The sequence below is a fragment of the Tupaia chinensis genome, unplaced genomic scaffold (genome assembly GCF_000334495.1).
Source record: "Tupaia chinensis unplaced genomic scaffold, TupChi_1.0 Scaffold146740_1, whole genome shotgun sequence".
NCBI lineage: Eukaryota > Metazoa > Chordata > Mammalia > Scandentia > Tupaiidae > Tupaia > Tupaia belangeri.
This window is the reverse complement of record NW_006206595.1, coordinates 1,168,134-1,189,894: the sequence shown is the minus strand read 5'-3', so window position 1 is coordinate 1,189,894 and position 21,761 is coordinate 1,168,134. Positions and strand designations below refer to the sequence as shown.

The window sequence follows — 21,761 nt, the reverse complement described above, 5'->3', positions numbered from 1 at the left end:
AACTTGCCTTCTTGTCTGCAAATTAGACAGTCCTACTTAGCAGAGAGAAGGGAGAAAGGAGAGAGACATAAAGAAGGGACTGTCTCACTGTAGAAAAGTAAGAGGGCCCTTCTCAGCTTCACTGTAAGTACCCCAGGGGAGTCTCACCCCTCTCAAGACTTGGAGGGAAGGGTAGAGGAAAAATCGGCAGGAATGTCCACATCTCTTCTTTGGAAGATCCCTACCCCAATCCCCTTGCTGAATCTTCTAAGGACACTGGAAAACTGGAGTTGAGAGTTACAATTTGTGTGTTTGCTTAGAGTAAACTTAAGGTAACTATACAGAAGGTGGGATGTTATCAGGCCAGAAGGAGGAGGGGATAAAAAGAAACCATCAGACATTGACGTAAAACTAATTCACATCCACTGGTTTATTATTGATCACTGGGCATTTCACATCGACACTAAAATTCTTTATTGCAAGTTTTACAATAATCAAGTAAATCCAGTCCAAAAACACAATAACCACGATGGGGGTGGGGAGAGATTCTACCTATAGACTGCCTCTCTGAACTGAAAGTTCATTTTGATTTTTCTTTTGGCTCCTCAAACTGAACAGCTCTGAGAGGCTCTCCAGATGCATTTAGCTTTGTCTGCCTTCTTCCCCCCTTCTCCCACCCCCCCACAATAATACAAAAGAACTTCATAGCTTTGTTCTCCTTAAAATGACTTCCCCCTCACTAACCTCCCCTGGTGTATTTTCAATGCAAAAGGCCTAAGGAAAGAGGGGGGGAAAGGAGGAGGAGGAGAAGAAGGAGGAGAACTGGCTTAAAATCTGTTTTTCCTTTTTCCTTTTCCTCATTTCCCCTGAAATTCACCCAAACCAGACCATCGCACCTTGCAATATATATTTTTTGCAGCTTTTTTTTCTTAAAAAATAAATAACCCCCCCCATGGCCTTTAAAAAAAAAAAACCAGCAGGTACCATGCTAAGACAACATCACATGCTTAAAACGGTCCTTAACAGTGGAGAGAAGGGCAGGGGGCTTGTTTGTTTATCTGTTGTGTCTGTTTGGAATTGACAAGGGACAAGGTGGGTAGAAGAGAGAAAAGAACCAAAATATATATATATATATTAAATTCTATAAATAAGAGTCAATTTGTGTGTGAGGGGAGGGTGAGGGCGTGGGGTGGGGGCAGGGGTGTGAGTTATGTTTTATAACCTGGTAATGTCCTCTGCCCGTTGCTGCTCCGGCGGCGTGGCGCTCTGGGAGTGGTCTTCAGAAGTGCCCGGGGTGGCTGCCGAGAGGGTGCTGGGCGCAGCGCCGGCCGGGGGCGCTGACCTTACTTTGGTGTTGGGGAGTCGGTGGTCCTTCTTCCATTTCATGCGACGGTTTTGGAACCAGATTTTGATCTGCCTCTCAGAGAGGCACAGCGAGTGGGCGATCTCGATCCTTCTCCTTCGGGTCAGGTAGCGGTTGTAATGAAACTCTTTCTCTAATTCCAGGACTTGCTGCCGGGTGTAGGCTGTCCTCGAGCGCTTGGGTTCCCCTCCGTTATAATTGGGGTTCACTGGGGGGGGAGGGGGATGGGAAAAGCAAATAGTGGGGTTCAGAGGCAGCAGGCTCCCCGCCCCCCACCCTCACCCCATCCTCAGCTCTGAGGAACAGGAGGAGGGAGTGGTGGAAATAAAGTCATCAAGCTAAATGGGTTATAAAGAAGTTGAAGAAGGAAGCTGGAGACTTTGTAGTGTAATAAGAGGGGAATCCTCATTGTAACGACACTGAATTATTTATGCGCCCTTAGAAAGCGAGCATAGTTTTCACACATACATAACAGATCGTAGCACATGGCTCGGACTGCCCAGAGTAGCTAAGCCATAAAATTTATGGGGGATGTAATTACCCATTCTCGCTCGTAAATCCAGTTCAATTGTGCTAACCCAGAGTCGCTCCTGGAGAGAGAGGGGGAAGGAGAGAAAGGAGGACGGGGGCCGGAGGGGGCCAGGGAGGGTGGGGGCCGCTGGGGAAGAGGGGAGGGAGGGGGGAGCAAAAAGCAAAGTTGCCTACCCGTGCTAACGTGAATTTTTTTCATCCATGGGTAGACTATGGGTTGCTTGCTGGCGGCGCTGGAGGGATGGTCGGGGGCTGGCTGGCTGCAGGCTGGGGGGGGTGGGGGCGGGGGGGGGGCGGGGGCCGGGGAGGCGGGGGCGCCTGAGAGAGGCGCCGGCTCGCAGAGCGGCTGCGATTTCTCGGGGTGGTGGTGGCTGGCCTGGGCCGGCCCGTGGCCTCGCGAATTGCCCGGCCCCTGGAGACTGGTGCAGCTATACTGGCGCTCAGGGTAGCTAGGGCGCGGAGGCGGTGGTGGGTACAGCTCCTGGTGGTGATGCTGGAATCCCGATTCCCTGGTCCGGCCGTAATATTCCGGACTGTGTTCAGGGATGTAGCTATTTTGCGAATATTCTTCGCATGGAGGAAATTTCGGATCGATGTAGTTAGAGTCCATCAAATACGAGCTCATGATCATTAATTTCTGGAGTGGAAAATAATTTTTCTCGCTTTGTCGTTTTTCTGCTCCATAAAGCCCTCCTACTAGCTAGCGACCCTGTAAAGTTACTTTCACCATGTGACTCCGCCGGCCAATCACACGGAGCAACCCAGTCCCCGGATAAGGAACCGAATCGCTTTATTCAAAATGTATCCAATTTTTTTTGTGTGTGGTGGTGGTGGTGCTGGTGCTGGTGCTGGTGCTGGTGTGGGGGGGTGATCTGGGGTTAGCTGGCAGGGGCTGGGGTGCCTCGAGTGCACACCCCGCCAGACTGACAACCCTCCCCTGCAAAAAGAGAGGGGAAGCTGCCCTCCAAAGCCTGGGCATTGGGGGGTTGTCAGGAGGTGGTGATTCAGCCTCCGCCCAGGGTCTCCCCTTGGGCCTCCAGCGGGCCCGTGGGCCTCGGCTCCTGTGCATTTCCAGAGGTCCCCTTCATGGCGATCGTGTCTCTGTGTAGGTCACCACCGGGCAGCGCCCCTCTTTCGCAGGAAGAGGAAGTTGAAGGAGGACTGGAGTAGAGGTTGGATGGGGAGGGGCCCAGGCTGAGCAGAAGAGGCTGAGATCCTGGGGTGCCCTCCATCCAAGGATACCTTGAGTCCAGCCTCCCCTTCCTCATGTTCACTCACCCAACCCTCTGGCCAAGGGGCCGGCCAGGCAGGGTCCCAGCTGGACCAGGCAGGTAGAGGCAGCGGGATGCAAATGATTCTGACGTCATGTCTGGAAGTCTGGGGGTTGAGCCCCGGCTGAAGAGAGACAGGAAGTGGTTGGCAAAAGCAGAGTTCAGAAGCCTTGCCCTCCCCTACTACCCACTGACCCTCCCTGCCCCAGCCCCAGAGCAAGCTCTTCTACTGCTGGCTTCTGTTCCCGCTCTCCATGTCTGCTGTGTTCTGACAACTACCTCCAAGGCCGCTCCTGAGGAGCTGGGGCAAGGAGGAGAGCTTTCTGCCAGATGTCAGTGCCCTCTGATGGTGTCCAGTAAGGCCCTGGGAGTTCCTTCTCCATCCTCACAGCAAGCAGACCTAGCTAAGAGGAGGCCTGTGTGAGTAAAGCCTGCTTGTGTTGGGCCAGGGACTGTATCCATGTAACACGTGTGTTTACATGTAAACACGAATTCCCAAGAGCCAGCTCCAGGCTGCTTTCCAAAAACCAAGGGGTGGGCTCACCATGCTGAGAAGGCAAAGCCTGCCTTGGGGGTACCCAGTTCATCCCCACCCTTTCCCCTCTCTCTGCCACGCACCACAGGAATGCTCTGATGGGGAGATGCAGGACCAAGGAGGAGGGAGGGGGCAAGAAAGGGATGCTTTCCCACCCTCCCTCAGCTAGGGGTGGCCACGTCATGCCACCAATTCCAATTAACTGATCATCCATAACTCAGAGTTGGGGGGGTAGCAGAGGGGAGAGCCCAGGGAGGGAGCCGGGTCCCCTTGTTGTACTTGATAACAATTATAGTTTAAAATCATAGCTTGCCGGGGCTCAGCTATATTTTACTTGATAACAATAAAAGTGACACATAAAGTTAACTGTTTATGTTTTATTTATTAGACTAAATCTGCCAGCGGTGGTAGGAGCGCTTGCCTCGTCGCTACAGCTTTTATAGGGCTGTAAAACGTCATAAATCAGTCTCGCGGAATCGCCCGCACTCTTTGTGTCGGCGGAACCGCCCGCGCTCGTTGGGGCGGCGGCGCAGGGCTGGCGGCCGCTGGCTGCCTGCTCCCTCCTTTCCACGAAAAGTCGTAATGTGATTTTTTTCCCTCTGATTTTATTATTATGATCGCCGCCGTGATTAGTCAATCTACCTTTAATTCGCCGCCCTACGCTGCCTCCTCCCAGCCCAGCCTGGTTGACACTTGAATAAGTACCTTTTAAAACGGCATAACAACTATTTGAGGGTTTAATTAGAACATCTGCAATTAAGGGAATGAGGAGGGGAAAAGGAGAAAAATAAAGCCAGCCTCCTGAGAGGGAGACTGAAGGCAGGAGATTCCCAACCCTTCTCTCATCAACCTTTGGGTGGAGGAGAGCGTCCCCACTTCCAAATTAGGGCTCTCCCTGTGGGCTGGAAAGAGAGGGAAGCTGGGCCAAGGACAAGCCCAAAGGAGTCACTGCCCCACCTGGACCCCTCCCACCTCCCTCCTCCAAGGCTTAGGCCCCCAAGTCCATCACAGGCCCCCCAGGGTCAGTGCCTAACTAAGCGGGAGCTGGTACTTGGGGAGATTCCTAAATATCTTTTCTTTTAGAAGGCGTTAGTGAGGGGACAGGAGTTCCATAGAGGGCCGCCATCTCGAAGGGGAGATTTCAAAATCTCCCAAGTTGCATGAGAATCCTTGCCAATTCCTGTCTGGGACCCTCTGCTTGTGAGGGCTAATTAGCTTGGTTGGAAGAGGAGCTTGAGACTAAGAGAATGGGGAATGCTTGTGCTTGGTTAGTAGTGATTGGCATTGTGTGAGCATTTTGTTTATTTTTGTAATTATTAGTGGTGGGATGGGTTAATTATAAGTTGCTGCAAGAGGGCAAAGGGAAACCCGACCCTGGACCCTGAACTACAGAAGTCTTAGCTATAGCCTGAGACTGCCCCATGAGGAGGTTCGAAGCTCCGGAAAGCTCTGGCAGGGTGGGGGAGGGTTGATCTGGGGAGGGAAAGCCTCCTGGCCCTACCTCAACCTCTCTTTAGGCCTACACCTGGAAATGGCTGCCCCACCCATCCCAGCTGGGACTATTCTGTTTCCCACTTGGAAACCTGAGCTTTCAGCCTGGCTCCCCCCACCCCCTTCCAACCCTTACACATACTTTCTACCAGCTCTGTCCCCACTTCAACCCTTTTTTTCTACTATCTTCATCCTCCCAGACTTTCTAGGGAATCCTTCCCAAGAGGGCCTCTGGTGCACAACCCCCCAGAGGTTTCTGAGCTCCTGCTGGTGGGTCAAGGAGACCCTTTTTGGGCCAGTAGGAGTGGACAGAATAGACACAGAGGGTTCAGATGCCTCCAACTGAGTGTCAAGTCTGTCTTTGGTTATTATGGTTAACAAATATATATGCGTTCATGCTATTCATATTTATTAATATATTAAATGTCTCCTTATGCAACCATAAATACATGGGGTTCTCATTGCAGGTTTGCACAGCTAATTCAACATGCATATCGAGAAAGTAAAATCTAGGAGATTACCCCATATGGGCCTACACTCATCTTCATCACTCACCAAAAAAAAAAAAAAAAAAAAGGAAAAAAGAGAAAACTCTCTTTGGGCTCATATGGGAGGGAAGTCACTTATCACTTGAGTAGTCTACCTCGACACACATACATACAAACATTTTCACCTAGGTATTATTGCAAGCATTAGAAGAAAATCCTTTCGGAAGGCTCCTGCACTTAGCAATGGCTTAATTGGGATGGGTAAGGGGGTGCTAAAGCAGCTCTCCCAGTGATGAGTCCTTGTATCTGGTCCTGTCTTCCTTTGTGCTTTGCCCTCCCACCTCCCGCCTTGCCAGCGCAAGGACTTCCACCTCCACTCTGCCCTCCACATCGCTCTGCCCCAAATTTATTTTTTATTTTTGCTGACCACCTTTTGCCAGTGTGGAAACACTCTCTGCATGCCACCCCCACCCCACCTCCTTTCTAAATCTCGGTCTGGTTTCTCTTTCGGAAACATGTTTCAGTACAAAGCGCTTCCCTTCTGACACCGCTGAAGAAAAATATGTGTCCATTGTGTGTGAGGCCTTATTGTGCCCAGATTACCATACTGACCGTTGGATAACCCATATTCCTCCCCTCCCCGGTAACAAGCTGCTGGCTGAGACCTCAGCGGCTCCACAGATTCTGTGCTGCATTAAAAATCACACCTCTCACACTCTCTGGGTTTTGTGAGGGAGAAAAATAAATAGGAAAACCAAGTCAGGATTTGGAGGGTAAAGAGAAGGAAAATAAGGGTCATTCCTAACCCCACTTTTCCAAGTGCAGGACTTGGGTGTGTGTGTGTGTGTGTGTGTGTGTATGTATGTGTGTATCTGTTTTGTGTTTTGTTGCTGTTTTAGGGATTAAAAAATGACAATGTCTTTTTTCTTTCTCTCAAATAAATGGACTTTTAGATGGTATGCAATCAGGCAATTCATTTCATTTTGATTTTTTTTTCCTCCAGGCAACTTGAAACCCCCAAACTAAAGCAAGACTCATATTCCTTTTTTTTTCTTTTGTGTGTGTATGTGTGTTGGTGTGAATATATGTGTATTTTTGTCCTTTTCTAATGCCAGCCAGCAGGACTAATGTATGCAAAAGAATATGCAAATACTTAATTGATTTTTTCTTAAATCTCTTGTCAGTAAAAGTAATGAATTGGTCTAAAATGATTTTAATAACCCAGACGTGTCACCAGAAAATACTCAACCTTTTTTTTTCCTCCTGGAATCGCTTATAGTCTCAAAAAAAAAAAAAAGCAATCATGGAATGTTAATTTGACCCCCTTTAAAATATTAAAGATGAATTTCTCTTGTTTATTCGGAGACCATAGGCAAGGTCCTCTCTGGATTCCCCCCGCCTTGACTTGCCTTCCTTGGAATTCAATTTTCCTCAAATCTCGTTTAAAGTGGCTTTTTAAAAAGTGGCCGCATTTTAATATTGGTTAGACAGAGTGACCTGCATTTCACCTCGGGTGTTTGACTTGTTCCAATAGGTCACTGCCATGGGGTTATTGATGGGGAAACTCCATTGAAATTTGTCTCTTCGCAAATGGCCTTTAGATCTTCCAGCGAGTTCAATAACTAGTTATAATGTGGAAGGGGAAAAATGAAGGCCCTGGGCTAACGAATTTGATGTTTCATTTTTATGCTAGAGAAATTGTTAGTTAGAGGTTGGGTCTCCCACCCCTTTTTTGCTCATCACAGCCTCGTTGACCCCCACTCCTATCAGAGGCTGCTACACGTCTCCTTTAAAACTTGGGTTGGGGTGTCCCTTTCTCCCTTTGATGTAAGCTTTAATTCTTACTGTAAATATTGTTGTTGTTGTTGTTGTTGAAAATTCTGACACGTGGATGCAGGAAGCTTGCCCTGCTGGAGGTTTGTAATCTGAACTTTCTTGTTGATGGAGAGGACTTTTACTTTTAAAGGAGCCTAAATGTGGCTTGAAAATATCTCAAAAATTAGGCTGGCCTTAGGTTAGTTTATGAAGGGCTCCCTGGTCCTAGAATTAAGGTAATGATAAACTGGTGACTCTTTGGGGGGCTTTTGAGGGCATCTCAAGGTGCCTTAGGCTGTTCTTGGCCTCTCAGCTGCCAGAGACTCAGGGCATCTGGTACCCACATCCCAGGAAGGCAGAGAGTGGGGAAGGCTAGGGATAGAGGGGACATGCCATCCATGAGTATGCGAGGGAAGCCTGGGTTCCCTCTAGGTCAGCTTTCATAGGGTCTTGGCCCGGAACTATTGCCAAATGAACTCTGCTTCTTCACAGGAAGGGTGCTAGGGGAAAGCTCAATGCCTGAAGATGGTGCGTTTTAGTAAACAGAAGAGAGCACAGAGGAAAATGATGGGGGTGATGGTGACTTTGTGAGTCTCCTTTTTCTGGAATTCTCACCAATTGGGGCAGAAGAAGGGAAGGTGTTTATTTTATGCTCTCCCAACTACAGCCAAGTTGGGGAACCCTTGGCTCCTCCAGAGAAACCTGTGAGAAAGGACCCAAGTAACGCGGTCTCCTCAGACTGACCCAGCCACATCAGATCATTACCATTATTAACCTTAATAATAACAAGAACATTTTTTTTTCTACACAAACAGAGCTCCCTTGTGCCTTATTCTCTCTTCTTGCAGGCATTGTTCCTTCTTCCCTGCCCAAAGGAGTCCAGTTTGCTTAGCCCCAAGTTCCCCCTTCAATAAGCCAACCGGCTTGGTGCCTTATTCTCTCTTCTTGCAGGCATTGTTCCTTCTTCCCTGCCCAAAGGAGTCCAGTTTGCTTAGCCCCAAGTTCCCCCTTCAATAAGCCAACCGGCTTGGCCCCCCCCTTCCAAGCCTCTGCTCATAGATTGGAGTCCTTCCAAAAGCAATCCCTGAGTCCTGGGTTGGGGAAATCAAGGCTCAGGGAAATATGTAAGTGCCTGAAATGGGGTGCCACCTCCCTCCATCCCTTCAAACCCAGGGGCAGCATCTTGATGCCACCTGAGTTCTCAAACTTGCCTCGGCAAATCCGTGGCACCACTGGGATCTGGGGAGCAGCCTTCAACTGCAACTGGCGTCTCAACCCCAAGAAAATAGGGAAGCCGGAGAAGGGGCCATCGGCGTCTTCAGGATCCGGCCTGGTAGAGGGTACACGGTCTGCTCTTCCCAGACAAGCGGGAATCCATAGCGATCTGTTACAAACTTCCTCGCAGCCCCTCGGCGCGCTCCGGGCGCGGCCGGCAAGCCACATCCCCAAGCCTCTTGCCGGCTGTGGCCCGCACCTTAGCAGCCTCCTCGGACCCTGGGACCCCCAGCCCCGGGCTTCGCCCCCCACCCCATTTTAATTACGTGATTGATTTTCTCTTTGGCCGCCTCGGGATGCCTCTGCCTCCGACTGTTTAAATCTTTCGACTCCCTTTTTGTGTTTCCGAGTCCTCCTGACGGGCTGTAATTTAGAGACTGCCCCTCCGGCTGGTGCGCCTCTCGCGGCCTCGGTCGGAGTCCCGGCTGCGGCCTCGCCCTACACTCCAACGAAATGGTCCTCCCACGGCATTCGGAGGGCCCAGGTCTGCAGCGCCCCACAACCCGGGGCTCAGACTGACCCAGCCCATTCCCTGATCTCAAAGGTTTTGTGCTCCATTATTCTCTTATAGAAAAACGTTCCCTCTTTGGGTTATCTCCACGCCTCCAGGCCGGGCCTCAGAGCTGGGCTCTGCGAGTGTCTGCGCTTCTCCCCGCAGGGAGGTGCGTGTTAGGTCTGGACCGAGGCTCCCGCAGCGCGGCGCGGGCTCCCGGCTCCCGGGGAGCCGGAGCTCCTGCCCCAAACACCTGGGCCCCGCGCTGGCGGCGGGAAGCGCCAGCAGGAGCAAATCCGGCCACAACTTTAGCTACTGAGCGCGAGTGGGACCGCAGGGCTGGCGTCCTGGCCCTGGTCCCTACCCCACAGTAGGGCGATTGGATCTGATGTTCGCTCCCCGGCCCCAGACCCCGGCCCCAGTAGGCATCGGCAGCAGTCTGGGGGTGGCCGCCGGTACTTGCGTCTGGGAACACGCCGCTCAGCCCCCTCCACCGGAGGGATTGAAGGTGAGGGGAAGGAAGAGAAAGAGGGGAGGCATTTTTAACTTATGAGAAGAGTCCGCTTTGAGTGGGGAGAGGACGAGTATAAAGAAAGAAAGGGAGCCCCTTCTCCAGCCCTGGCTGACCCCTTTTCTTTTCTCTCCTCCGGAAGGAGAAACTCCTTTTCCTCCCGAAACTGCTGGCTCCTCGCTGAAGCTCTCCTTTATTTACAACTAATAAACCTCTCTCTGCCTATTCTCCCACGGCCTGTTCATTCTTTGGTTCTTTCTAACGAGGCGGCAATGACTTACTATTAACAGTATTTTGTGATTATTTATATATATTTTTCCCTCAGAGAGAGGAGGAGGTTGGGAATGGCTTTCGCACCGGGTAAGAAGTTCAGGGAAACTCGAGTTGATCACAACCTTCTTGTCCCTCAACTTACAACACCCCAATTCCTGTCCTACCCCCCGCCCCCCACAGCAATGTTGCCCAGTAAATAAGAGTTCGCCTGCCTGGCTATTAGGATTCTGGAGACGTTGGCATCTGTAGCAATCATTAGTCAAAGCCGCGGAAGCCAAAGGAGCCGAGGAGTTGGACAGAAAAAATCTTGGAAATGATATACAGGAGCCGCCGAGGCATCAATCGCGGCCGATAAGAGCTCGGCTGCTGGGAGCCAGGCGGCCCACTTAATTGGGCCCTGGGCACCAAGACCCACTGGGGAGGGGGCACCTATGGGTTGGGCAGTGATCCTGGCATCATTTAGGTACCCTGAAAAATAACTGGGGTCTTGAACACCGTGTTCCCCACATTTCCGAAGACCCAGTTGGGGGTGGGGAGGACCTACTCTGCCTCTGATCTGCCTCTGGTCAGCCTCTGGCCCTGGGAGCAGAGAGCAGGAGGACACTACCTTTCTTCTATCCTTTTCCTCTTCAGTGGCTTCCTTGGGAGGTACTACGGGATGGGGCGCCTGCCCTGGGATCTCAGGTCACAGAGCCGTCTGGAGGGAGGCTGTGATCCTAGAGGGGGTTTTCCGAGGACAGATAACTCAGTTGGACTATACTGAGAAACAGCCTTGGAGACAGCAACAAAATCACTTGGTTTAACAAACAAAACACCCAAAAGATATTTGTTTCCCTCCCCCACTCACCCGATATCTTTATAGATCACAGAGAGAGATAGAACGAGACAGAGATACAGTAAGTTTATGCCCTTCTAGATGGAGATCTATGCCCCTACACATAGATACATGCATCATGAAGCCATCTCTGAAATATGTTCAAATATTTAAGTTTGCAGCAAAACTGCAAAAACTAGAAAGAGCTCCAAATATGTAGGTTCAATATATAGCTATTTTATGGCTTAGGACTCTTGAATAAATTTGGAGAAATTTTTCAAAAAATAGAGATTGAGCAACACACACATAGTTCTTTCCAACCAAGGGGGGGAAAAACCCCACAAATATTCATTTAAATGTTTGGAGAAAGCTGTACCAATACATCCCAGCATATACATCCAACCACTATAGAAAGATTGGGAATGTGCACGCAGGAATTTGACAGAGGGCTGTTATGTTCACTATGGATCTATAAATCTAAAGATCTATAAATCTGCATTTAAATGTGCAGCAGAGAGAGGTGTGAAACATACATCCTGATATAGGCATAGAACGATCTATAAATACTTTTTCTAGAATGCAGCCATAGTTCTCAGATCTGTATAGAGTAATTGCAGGGAGTCCCAGGAATGGGGAGGATTCTGTGGTGTTTGTGGGTTTGAGGTGTCCCAACCTAGACTTCTCTGGGAAACGGATGAACACAAAATAAAAACTGTGGAAGTACAAAGAGGGCCCAGGAACTCATATAATTTATGACCTCATTTCCAGCATATAGGGTCATTTCACTGGCAGTGGATATAAGCTCTGATGCTTGCCCCGAAAGCATCCTGATCTGAAGTAATTCAAACTTCTTTTTTTCAACTCCCTAGCCCAAAGCACAGGGGAGATATCCAGAGGGTGGGGATGGTGGTGGTGTTAGGGTGATTTTAGGAGGGGAAGGTTCATTATCATAACAAAATGGAGCTATTTAGGTAAGATATAATTTTGTTTGGAGACAGCTTGGTATGGAGAGAAGCCAGCCAGCTGTGAGCTTTCACACACACCTCTGCACCCATCTTAATTACATAAAACCCAGCCAAAGACTGCAGAGTTTCTTTCATTGGTGGAGTACTAGATGAGGTCTCTCTTTGCCTCTTTCCCGTCTCCTGTCTTTCCTGGCTCACAAGAGCTCTCTTTATTATGCACCTGGAGTCACATCTTATTAAGAAGGATTTTGGGGTTTGGGAGAAGGATCACAGGGAGATAGCATCCCGGGAAGAGAGGAGAGTCCCTAGGACTCCTGGTATCTACTGCCAGGCTCAGAAGCTGTTTGCCTTACATACTACTTCTTTTGTGATTGACAGGTTAAAGGAATAGGATCTGTGTGTGCAAAAGGAAACAAAAGGTTGCACAATTTTTTATCTGAACTTTCAGGGTGAAAAATCACCCACTAAGCCCTTTTAAAAAAATATTGGAGGCAAAGGACTTTTGGGGCTCTGGATGTGCTTTTGTTTTTCTCCTTTGGTTTACTGAAGAAGGGAGGCCAAAAGAGGCCTCAGGTGGGCCTGGGGAAATGCAATCCAATCTAGCTGGCCAGATTGGGGTGGAGGGAGCGGAGAGTGATTTACAAAGCAAAACTTCAGAAGCTACTTCCTGAGAAGTCACTTGATCTAAACAGCCTCCTAAACAGCCTCCTCTAGGCATTTATGACCGGACCCTACTCCCAACAGGAAAAGCACCCTCAATAAAACCTCAGCCCACACCCCATCCTCCACGCAGGGAAGGAGGAGAGACACAATCTAAAATGAGAGACCTAACCTTCATTCCCTTCACACACACACACACACACACACACACACACACTGAGTTTTCCAGTCAGGAGGTAGATTCTTTAAAGAAGTATTTATTAGACAAAATATTTCTCCAGTGTCTAAAAAAAGAAGTAGGCTTACAGGATTTGATGTTTGAGCCTGGAACAGCATAAAAGGGAGATTTAATCAATAAGTTTCTGGCCTCCTAGTCCCCTATGATCCTCCAACTCCCTATAAGCCCATCAGGGCCAATAGGACACTGAAAGCAACCAAGGGTCTGGTTGCCACCATCCACTGGGGCTGCTCTAGGGTTTGATTTCTCCAGCAAGGCCTAAGGAAGGAAACCCAACAGTTGCCCAGGGCTTCAGGGATGGGAGTAGGGTGGGGGGTGGGGTGGGGAAGACAAATGGCTTCTAAGCTGGGCTGATAGGAAGAATCGGGTAGGAGGGAAGAAGCAGAATCTTGATTCCAGGTTGGTTTTCTGTCTGGCCCAAACTTCTGACCTCATCATGCCACCCTTGGGCCCATACATATACTTCTGCATGCCCAGGTATTCTAGTGTTAAGGTCTAGGGGCTGGGAGAACTAAGGATCTTTAGAAGGCAGAACCCAGCCTTCCCCACCCACCCCCACAGGCCTGTGGTGAAGAACTGAAAGGATCCCAGGTCACTGAGCCCACAATTCCTCACAGTCCAAATGGGATTGCAGATCATGGCAGAACTTCCTCTGTACATGTGCACAGGTGTAGAAAAGTAGCCTTCGCCTTGCTCTGTTTCCCCAGCATGCTCAGTCTTCAGTCCAACCTCTTAATGTAGCTTTCTGTTCAGCAGACACTGAACTAAATCCTGGATAACATAATTCAACTTTCCTAGGTCCTGTAGTGACCTGTGTTCCCCCTTTGCCCCTCAATGAACCTTAGGACTGGGAGAGAGAAAGAGGAATTTCAGGGTTCTGTAAGGCTCAGGGACAAAGAGATCTCTGTCACCTCAGTTCTTCAGCCCAGACCCTGCCCAGAGACTCCATGGGTTCCCAGGGCCTCATGGAAGCAGCCAAGGGTGATATTATCAGAACAGATGCACCACTATGGGTTACATAGACCTAATAAAAGGAGGGTGGGGTGGGAAAAGATGTGATTTTCTTGGTCCTCTAACAGCCTACTCTTTGTAAATTGAATCTCTAACTCAACAAGCCCTACCTTAATGTCCTGATTCTAGATTTTCTTTCTTTTCCACTTCAAAGAGCTTCAGGGGTACTAGCCTCACTGAGCAGAAGGCTCAGAGTGGTGTGCTTGACTGCCCAGCAAAATACAGAGTTAAAGCCCAGAGCAATGATGTTTCAGCAGTCCCCTCCCAGAAACTCAACCCAAAGCAGTTACAGACAGAGAGGACTAGTCAAAGAGACAGAGAAAGTTTACTTGGATATTAGGAGAGATTGAGACACTGGGGAAATCTCTTTTCTCGGTGCCCATATGGACAGAGTCAATCCCACCTTTTTTTTTTTTTTTTCCCCACCCTTTGTGGGATCCCGTAACCCACGTGAGAGAAATCCACACTGGAGCTAAGACTTGGTCTCAGGCAAGGCTACCACACCATCCACTAGGAAAAATGAGTGTGTGTGCTTTAATTTTAACTCATGGGAGAGGCAAATGGAGCAGTGTGGTTGAAGGTGACTTGGGAAGTGGGGGCTCAGGATATTGAGAAAAGTTGCCCTCTTTCTGGCTTCTCATCCTAAGCCTTCTTACCAGACCTGTGGCAACATTCCCAAACTAGTCCCATCCCCAAAACAAATTAGTGGCAATGACAAAGTCCAGCTCAGCCTGGGCTCTCTCCCTCTCCAGCACCCATAGTGTCCCCAGAGGAGGGCTTACAGGTCCAAGTGGCACAGCCCATCAGAACTTCTGCCCCTTAGCTCCAAGAGAACAAGAGTTCAGGAGGAGAAAGGGAGAGGAGAGGACCCAACCAGAAAATTAAGCCTGAAACAAAGCCCTAGAGATTGGTAAGGTGGTGCTGAGGGGGAAATGGCCTGGGTGTGGATCCACCAGGAGATTGGATCCTGTCCTGGTGTTTAGGAAACACAAGCATTTCTGTCAGATGCACACTGTGTCATCAGATGTTCTTGCTCAGAGAAAGTTTCTCAGCCACTGCTTGTTCTGATCTGACCCATGTCATCACAAACACAGAAACCCACACCTGCAGTGGTAGTGTCCTTTGATAGTTATTGGCCGGACACAGGATCGTCACCTAGTCCATTATAACTGCTATTATAATTATCATGTCTTGTTAAAAGAATGAAAAGTAGCCTAAGCAAACCCATCAACTGTTTAATATAGAGGGAGAGGAGGGTCCTGATTCTGTTTTCCAGAATTGTTCTCACGGGTTCAAAGTTATTCGACAAACCAGGGGTACCAAACACAACTTTTACAAAATTTCCACATTCGCTCCTTTCCCTAAGCATACCTGAGGCAGTTCAATAAAGCTAATGGCTCCTGGAGTACTTCCAGAAGGACAAATCAAAAGGGGTCTCCTCTAATCGCCACACCTGCCCCCAGGAAAACCAGAAGAGAATGAAGAAAAATGTTAAAGGTAAGGGTATAAGGAGAAACCATGGTCTGAATTTGAATTCAGGCCTGCAGTTCATATCCATGCCTGCCTAGTTTAGAGCACACAGCTATAAAGCCCAAAGAACTGTGTTCACACTGGTGAGCATGGGAATAGTCCAGAGGATCTGAATTTCACAACTTCAGATCCCTGTACAGTCTGAGACTGAAGATACAGCTTTGCTAAAAACTGAGGACACACGCCAAGGACTCCTCAGAGCTGGTTGAGGGCCAGAATATGCTGAGTATCACTCCTCCCAAACGATTCTGAGATAGGGCAGACCTAAGAGCCAAAGGGGTGGTGGGAAGGGAGGAGGGAAGAAAAGCAGTGGACAGGAAGGGTGAGACAGAGACCCAAGTATTTTTTTACTGATTGGTCGATGAGGACCATGTGACCCTGCTAAGCGCATTCCTGATTGGTTGCTTGACCTCTTCTAGTGTTAAAGACCTAGGCACCCACCCCCCCTCCAGAGAGAACTCAAATTCCAGGAAAGAAAGGGGGTGAGAAAATCAAGACTCTTCTGTGTTTGTCCTGTTTCCAGGTGGACAGACCAAACAGGAAAAAAAAAAAAACATAAAAACTGACCAAGACAAAGTATTTGAGAGAAAAGAGGATCCTCCTATTATCATAAGAGGAGATGGTTATTTAAATGGAATGAGGAATGCCCCAGAGGCTGTGTAAATCTATAAAATATAGAAACACACTCACACACTCCTCTATCCGGAGAGGAAGGGAATGGAGACTGAAATTTGGCAGGGAGTCAGAAATGGATGTGGATTCTTGCCTGGGTGTGGGACTTTGGCCCTGGCTAAATTCCTGGTTAAAGACCATTGGACTTACTCCCTAAGCCCTGGGGAGGCCGGAGGAAAGGGAAGAGTCAAGTTATAGACCAAGGGAAACTCCCATCTATCTCCCTGGGATTTGGATCGCAAAGTTTCCAGAAACTCAAAATCAGACTGTTGGGGAGGGGAGAGAGAGGGCCACGGGTGAGATAGGAGGGAGGGAGAACCTGAATGAAAGTAGACTTTTCAAATGGGCTGCTGGAGAGAAACCTCTGGGATCCTAATGCTTCCTAGGGAAATAAAGGGTGGGGGGAGGGAACAGAATCTCCCTGCCGGCACTGAGGGCCTGAGAAAGACATCAGCAGAGTCCTCCATAAAACAGAGTCACCCTTGCTCCTCAGGATCGGGCTTAGCTCAGACTCCTGGTGACTTTGGGCTTCTGTCCTCTGTCATCTTTCCAGAGCCTGCCTGGACTATCCCTCCCTGATAGATTCCAGCGTCTTCCTTGAACCATGCTTCCTCCCATCCCCCAGCTACACCACTCCCCAACACAGCGTCCAGATCCCCTTGCCCTTAAATCAGCTTTTTCCCCTTCCAGCTTCCATAAGGTGCAGACCTGGCTAGGCCTTCTACTCCCCTCTCCTTTCCTGCAGCCTAGCTGACTAGGTTGCCCCCTCCATGGGCCTACAGACTCTCAGCCCTGCTTGGAAACCCCTCCCTGTTTACTGCAGAGTAGAGGAGCCTGAGTTCAGGTGTTGTCACTTTCCTGGCTTAGCTCCCAGTGTCGCACAGGGATGGGGTACTCTGGCAGGTGTAGAGGACCTGTGCCTCTCAGGCTTCTGCTGCTCCTAGAAACCTGAAGGGAGCCCAGCCTGAGGCTTTACCCCAAATGCAATGTCCAGATTGGGCCCTGCCAGCCTCCACCCCACAGAGGTTACTCTCTCCTGCAGATTGGGGGGACCTCCCCAGCCCAGCAAAGACACATCTCCACTGCTCCATCCCCTCCACACACAGTTCTCTGAGACAACACACATTGATGTTCCACTCACAGGGGGTCCTCTAGGTTTCCTAGGGCCTACTTCTAACTGAGGCAAGGGCTAGGGATGCCAGGAAGACCCCCACAGCCTGAGGGAGGGGAAAGCATGACACCCTGCTGGCCCTAGCTAGACTAAGACCCCAGACTCCAGAGGCTTGGGAAGGCTGCCCACCAGGCCTAGACAGAAAGGGGAAAGCCATACTTTGGGACCCCTTGGGTTCGGCTGGCTACCTTCAGAAGTTTCTGTCAGTCCGGGCAGCAGCAGCCTGTAGGCTCAGAAGCCACACAGCCCTCCTTCCCCACCTTTCTCCCCAGCTTCCCACCCTGCCTGAACTCTGGGCCACCGGCCAAGGGCTGAACTCACCCCTTCTGGAACAGAGGCCCTTAGGGACACTTTCTGCTTGTGCCTAGAGTTTGCACAGTCCTACAAACACGAACACCTATGTCTCTGCTGCTGGCTTCTTCCCAACCAAGGGGGGTCTGGAAGGCCTAGCAAAATACTGTAGTACCAGGCCTCTTTCTACCCCAGCTAACTAGCAACCAGATGGAGTAAGGGCTGGGGAAGCTAGAAAAGGCTTGAGTCCGGAGACAAGCTCCCCTGTCTTCCTCCTTCCCAGCGGCTTCTGCTCTTCCTCTCCAGCCTGGGGAGGCCTATTTCTCCTCCGCTTAATGAGTGAGAACTGCCTTCTATCAAGGTTGGGGGTGGGGGTTAGGTAAATGGGAGAAAAGGTTTGAGAGAGAGAGAGAATTAACTTACAGCGTTCGCCTGGGATTCATTTGCGAAGATGTAACCTCTCTCACCATCATCCCCAGCGCCGTAATCCCCTCTAACTGCCAGGCCCTCTGTCCTAGCATTAAACCTCACCAGCAGCTGCGTGGCTGGACAGTTAAGATTATATATGATGTAAATATATTGTGGGTTTGTCAGCTCTCCCTACACCATAAAACTTGGTTTAATGACATCACGTGGTCCCCCAAGAGCCACTCACGGGCTTGCCTTCGGGCCATTCACATAAATAACCTCCAAAAGTTTCAAACTCCTAAATTCACATAGAAGCCATGCCTATTTCTCTAATGCTCAGTTACACTAAAAAGCCCTCGTGCTGCTCCTTTGCCCCACCCCCATACCCCCCTTGCAAGGTGGGGAGGGGAGAGAGGGTGGATCCCTATTTATTTATTTACTTACTTACTTATTTCCATAAGGACCTGTCGCCTTCGAGGTCGTGTTGATAATTTTTTCCTCTTATTTTTTTCCTCCTCTCCTCTAATTGCTCAGAGTGGGCCGTGTCCCTCTCTTCCCACTCCCCCGGGAAGGTAAGTCATGCTTCTTCCCCTTCTTTCTCGCTGCCAGAGGGGGTGGGTTCCAGGGCAAAGTGGAGAGGCAGGCTCCATGTCTCCGTTTGGGACTCAGAAGGCCCTCCACTAATTCCCCTGGTGCAATGCCAACTCTGGGACTTGGAGATCAGTCCAGGAGGCTTGCTAGTGGGGGAACTTCCCCAGACCCTAAACAGAAGCCTCTTCTCAGGGAGAAAGCAAAAGCCTGGGCCTTATCCACCCCATGCAGGCAGTAAATGCAAGGCCTCTGGCCTGTTGCTGCCACCCACCCACCGCTGACACTGCTAAAGCTGAGGCTGGGCCCGGGGCACAGACCTTGCAGACTGTGACAGGAGTGGGGAGACAGGCAGGCAGGCGCGGCTGTGCTTACTCAAGCCTGGCCAAGGTGGGTCAGTCCTTCAGATCCTCCAGGGAAAGTAAGGCCCAAAACCTGCTGAGAGGAGGCAGGCAGTGCACAGGGGGGCGGGTGTACCCTCCCTGGTGGGGTCTGACCAACATTGCCCCCATCCCTGGCATAAGCCTGTGGTTCTCCCCCAGGACAGTGTGCCTGCCCCCTGGGAGGGAAGCGCGGGCCTTGGCAGCCTGGGAGGCTAAAGCCAGTGAGTGCGGGAGCCATAGCCTCTTTCTTAGTTAACTGTTACCCATCAGAGACGCTAGTGCTTCTCTATGCTTCACTGCTCACCCAATAGTTTTACTCAGCATGGAGAAAAAATTAAAATAACTCCCTGAAGAAAATTACACATTTTATTTCAGAGAGAGAGACAGAGGAGAAGGAGTTGGTGCTGGGTTGAGCTGACTGCTGTGTGCAATCCAAGAGACATTAGGGTGCTCTCACCCGGCCTGAGTACAGGGGGAAAGGAAGCATGGCAGTGAGGGGTGCAGCTCAATAAACATTTGTTGAGGTCTCCTTCGTGCTAGGTATGGGGTGAGAAAAGGGTCTTTTAATAATGACAGACGGGTAGCTTAGGCAGTGGGACTCAGCGAAGTCAGACCTTATAATAAATCCAAGGAGCATCAGCATTAATAATCATAAATATTCCCCCTGCCCCTCCCCAGAGTCTCTCTACTCCCTTTCACTCTTGGCTGCTGAAGCAACCCCCAACCCAGCTCCAGACCTCCACCCCATCAGTGTGGGGGGCCCAGGCTTGGCTCCAGGAAATCACCCCATTGTGGGAGGCAGGAGAGGAAATGCAGTAAAGTTTTATGGACCCTTCTCACATTTGTTTCTCCTGTAAAGTGCTTCCTCCTCCACCCCATCTCAGGAGCCTAGAGTGGAGCAGACCAGAAATGTGGGCCAGGCCAGCCTCAGGCTGCACCTGAATGATCTCTTTCTCCCCTTCTGTCGGCTACCTCCCCTTCACACAGAATCCTGGAGACTGGGGGATAAATGATGGCAAACAGACTTGATTCTGGCACTGGTCTCTCATATTGCCCTAGGCCCTAGAGGTGAGGGAGACATCCTGAACATTTCCTGCCAGACAGGTACACACTACTGATTGCCCTCTCCCACTGTATCACTGAGAACTGAGGCACACCTCATCCGACTTCCCCAGCATCTCTTTACCAAGCAGCACCAACTCTCCCTGGCCAGTCCTTCTGGGATCAAATGTGTCCCCAGACTGAGGGCTCAGCCCTCCCACAACATCCAGCAAGGCCCTGCAGAGACTACCTAACCCCCAGGAGAACTCTTTAGAGGCCCAAAGGGACTGAATCCGAGCAAGGCAAAGTCACTGGGTCCCTGCACATTAGCGCTGGCATGGATTGGGGGCTGCTGCTAGTCTAGAGGCCTTAGATGCGCCCAGTCAAGGCAGGAATGGGGCGCTGAGACCTGAACACCTTGGACAGCCACAGTACAGGAGACCTTAGTGCCCTGTGCTTTTCTTAGAGGCCTTCCTGGAGCCAAGGATCAGGAAAGGAGCGCACGGTATTCTTCTCACTGACTGAACTTAGAATCTCCTAAAAATTGTCTTAAAGGGGAGGTGGAAAGGATGTGGGCCTTCTCCCGCAACTCAAAGCCCCTTTAAACACTTTTACCCAATATATGCCCTAAACAGAGAGGAGCCACTGCATCTTTAGTCCTGTTCTCTCTTTGTTTTTATTTGATATGACAAAATATAGTTTCAGGAAGGACCTGGAGTCAATAAATAGTTGGACAACAGCGATGGGGCAGGAGGGGACAGAAAGTCGTGGTAGAGACTACAGGGTAGCAAGGGGCCTCTAGGACCTCTTGCTGGGATCCAGTGGCCAGAAACCCCAAGAGTTGAGCCTGAGAGGGCATGCAGCGGGCAAAGGCTGAGGAAGTTCCAGGGTTTTTTTGGGGGGGAAGAAGTTTGTAGAGCATAGGGCAACAGAGGGGGCCCTAGGAGGACCTTAAGTCGTCGCTCCTTTTCATATGCAAATCATTCGTAAAGGAAGATCGAGTTTAGCTGCTAGAAATAAGAACCCCGAGTCTGGCGACAGACTCCGCCAAGCACAACCATTCGTTCACCATTCTTCAGCGGCCTGGCTCGCATAACCCGGAACAAAGGAGAGGGCGAGGCCGGAGGGTCGGGGCAATGGGACTGCGGTTTGCGCAGGGCCCACCTGAGCTCGGGAGGGCAGCGCTGGAGCTGGAAGCCCGAGAGGCGGCCCAGACGTTTCCTTCAGCACCGCAGCCCTTTGGGGAAGCCCTGCTGAGCTTGCCCTGGGCCCCGGGTGCCGAGCTGAGCTGAGTTGAGGGGAAACCGGGCAGCACAACCAGCCCCGCGGGAACCCTGGGTCAGTGGGGATGCGGATGTCAAGGGAAAACGTTTTGTCTATGAGCCCCCGCTCCCGCCCCAAAATATAGAGAAAGGAAAACCGAAAAGGAAAGGCGCAGGGACCTAAGCCGGCTCGCTCGGGGTGTTCTCTGCTGCGGGCCTCCCCGCTGCCTCTAAAGAGCCTCTTTGCTTTTCATTTTAGAATCTTTCTTCCACTTCATCCTGCGGTTCTGGAACCAGATCTTGATCTGTCTCTCATTGAGACACAAGTTGTTGGCGATCTCGATGCGCCTGCGGCGAGTGAGGTAGCGGTTAAAGTGGAATTCTTTCTCGAGTTCCAGAGTCTGGTAGCGCGTGTAACTGGTTCGGGACCTCTTGCCGTCCGTCTCTGGAACATAAACCCCCAAGCCAGTAAGGGGCGAGGGGGCGAGCGCTGCAAGACAGGCCCCGCGGGCCGCAGGCGGGCCGGCCCAGGGCAGCCCAGCCCAGCCCCGAGAGAGACGCCTCCGCCCAGGCAGGAAACTTTCCACCGCAGCCTTCACTCAGCAGCCGGAGGGGCTGAGGGGGTTGGGGGGAAGAGGGAGACCCAGGCTCGGACCGAACAATAAGCATCCTCGAGATCCGAGCACCGGGGACCCCCCTCCC

At 50.6% G+C, this 21,761-nt stretch overlaps 2 protein-coding genes across 2 annotated transcripts in view; both read right to left on the bottom strand.

Moving 5' to 3' along the window:
• Nucleotides 1-407: 407 nt before the first annotated feature.
• Nucleotides 408-4,169, bottom strand: HOXC4 (homeobox C4). Its single transcript, XM_006169095.3, has 3 exons — nt 3,424-4,169; nt 2,048-3,268; nt 408-1,550 (listed from the first exon to the last, which is right to left on the bottom strand). Exons 2-3 carry the CDS (start codon nt 2,502-2,504, stop codon nt 1,195-1,197), a joined length of 813 nt encoding a protein of 270 aa, XP_006169157.1. The 5' UTR covers nt 2,505-3,268; nt 3,424-4,169; the 3' UTR covers nt 408-1,194.
• A 16,290-nt stretch (nt 4,170-20,459) lies between these two features.
• Nucleotides 20,460-21,761, bottom strand: part of HOXC5 (homeobox C5) — a 2,227-nt gene continuing 925 nt past the window's right edge. Inside the window, exon 2 of the mRNA XM_006169092.1 lies at nt 20,460-21,504. Coding sequence (XP_006169154.1) covers nt 21,290-21,504 — 215 coding nt within the window. The 3' untranslated portion in view covers nt 20,460-21,289. The remainder of the gene's footprint in view (nt 21,505-21,761) is intronic.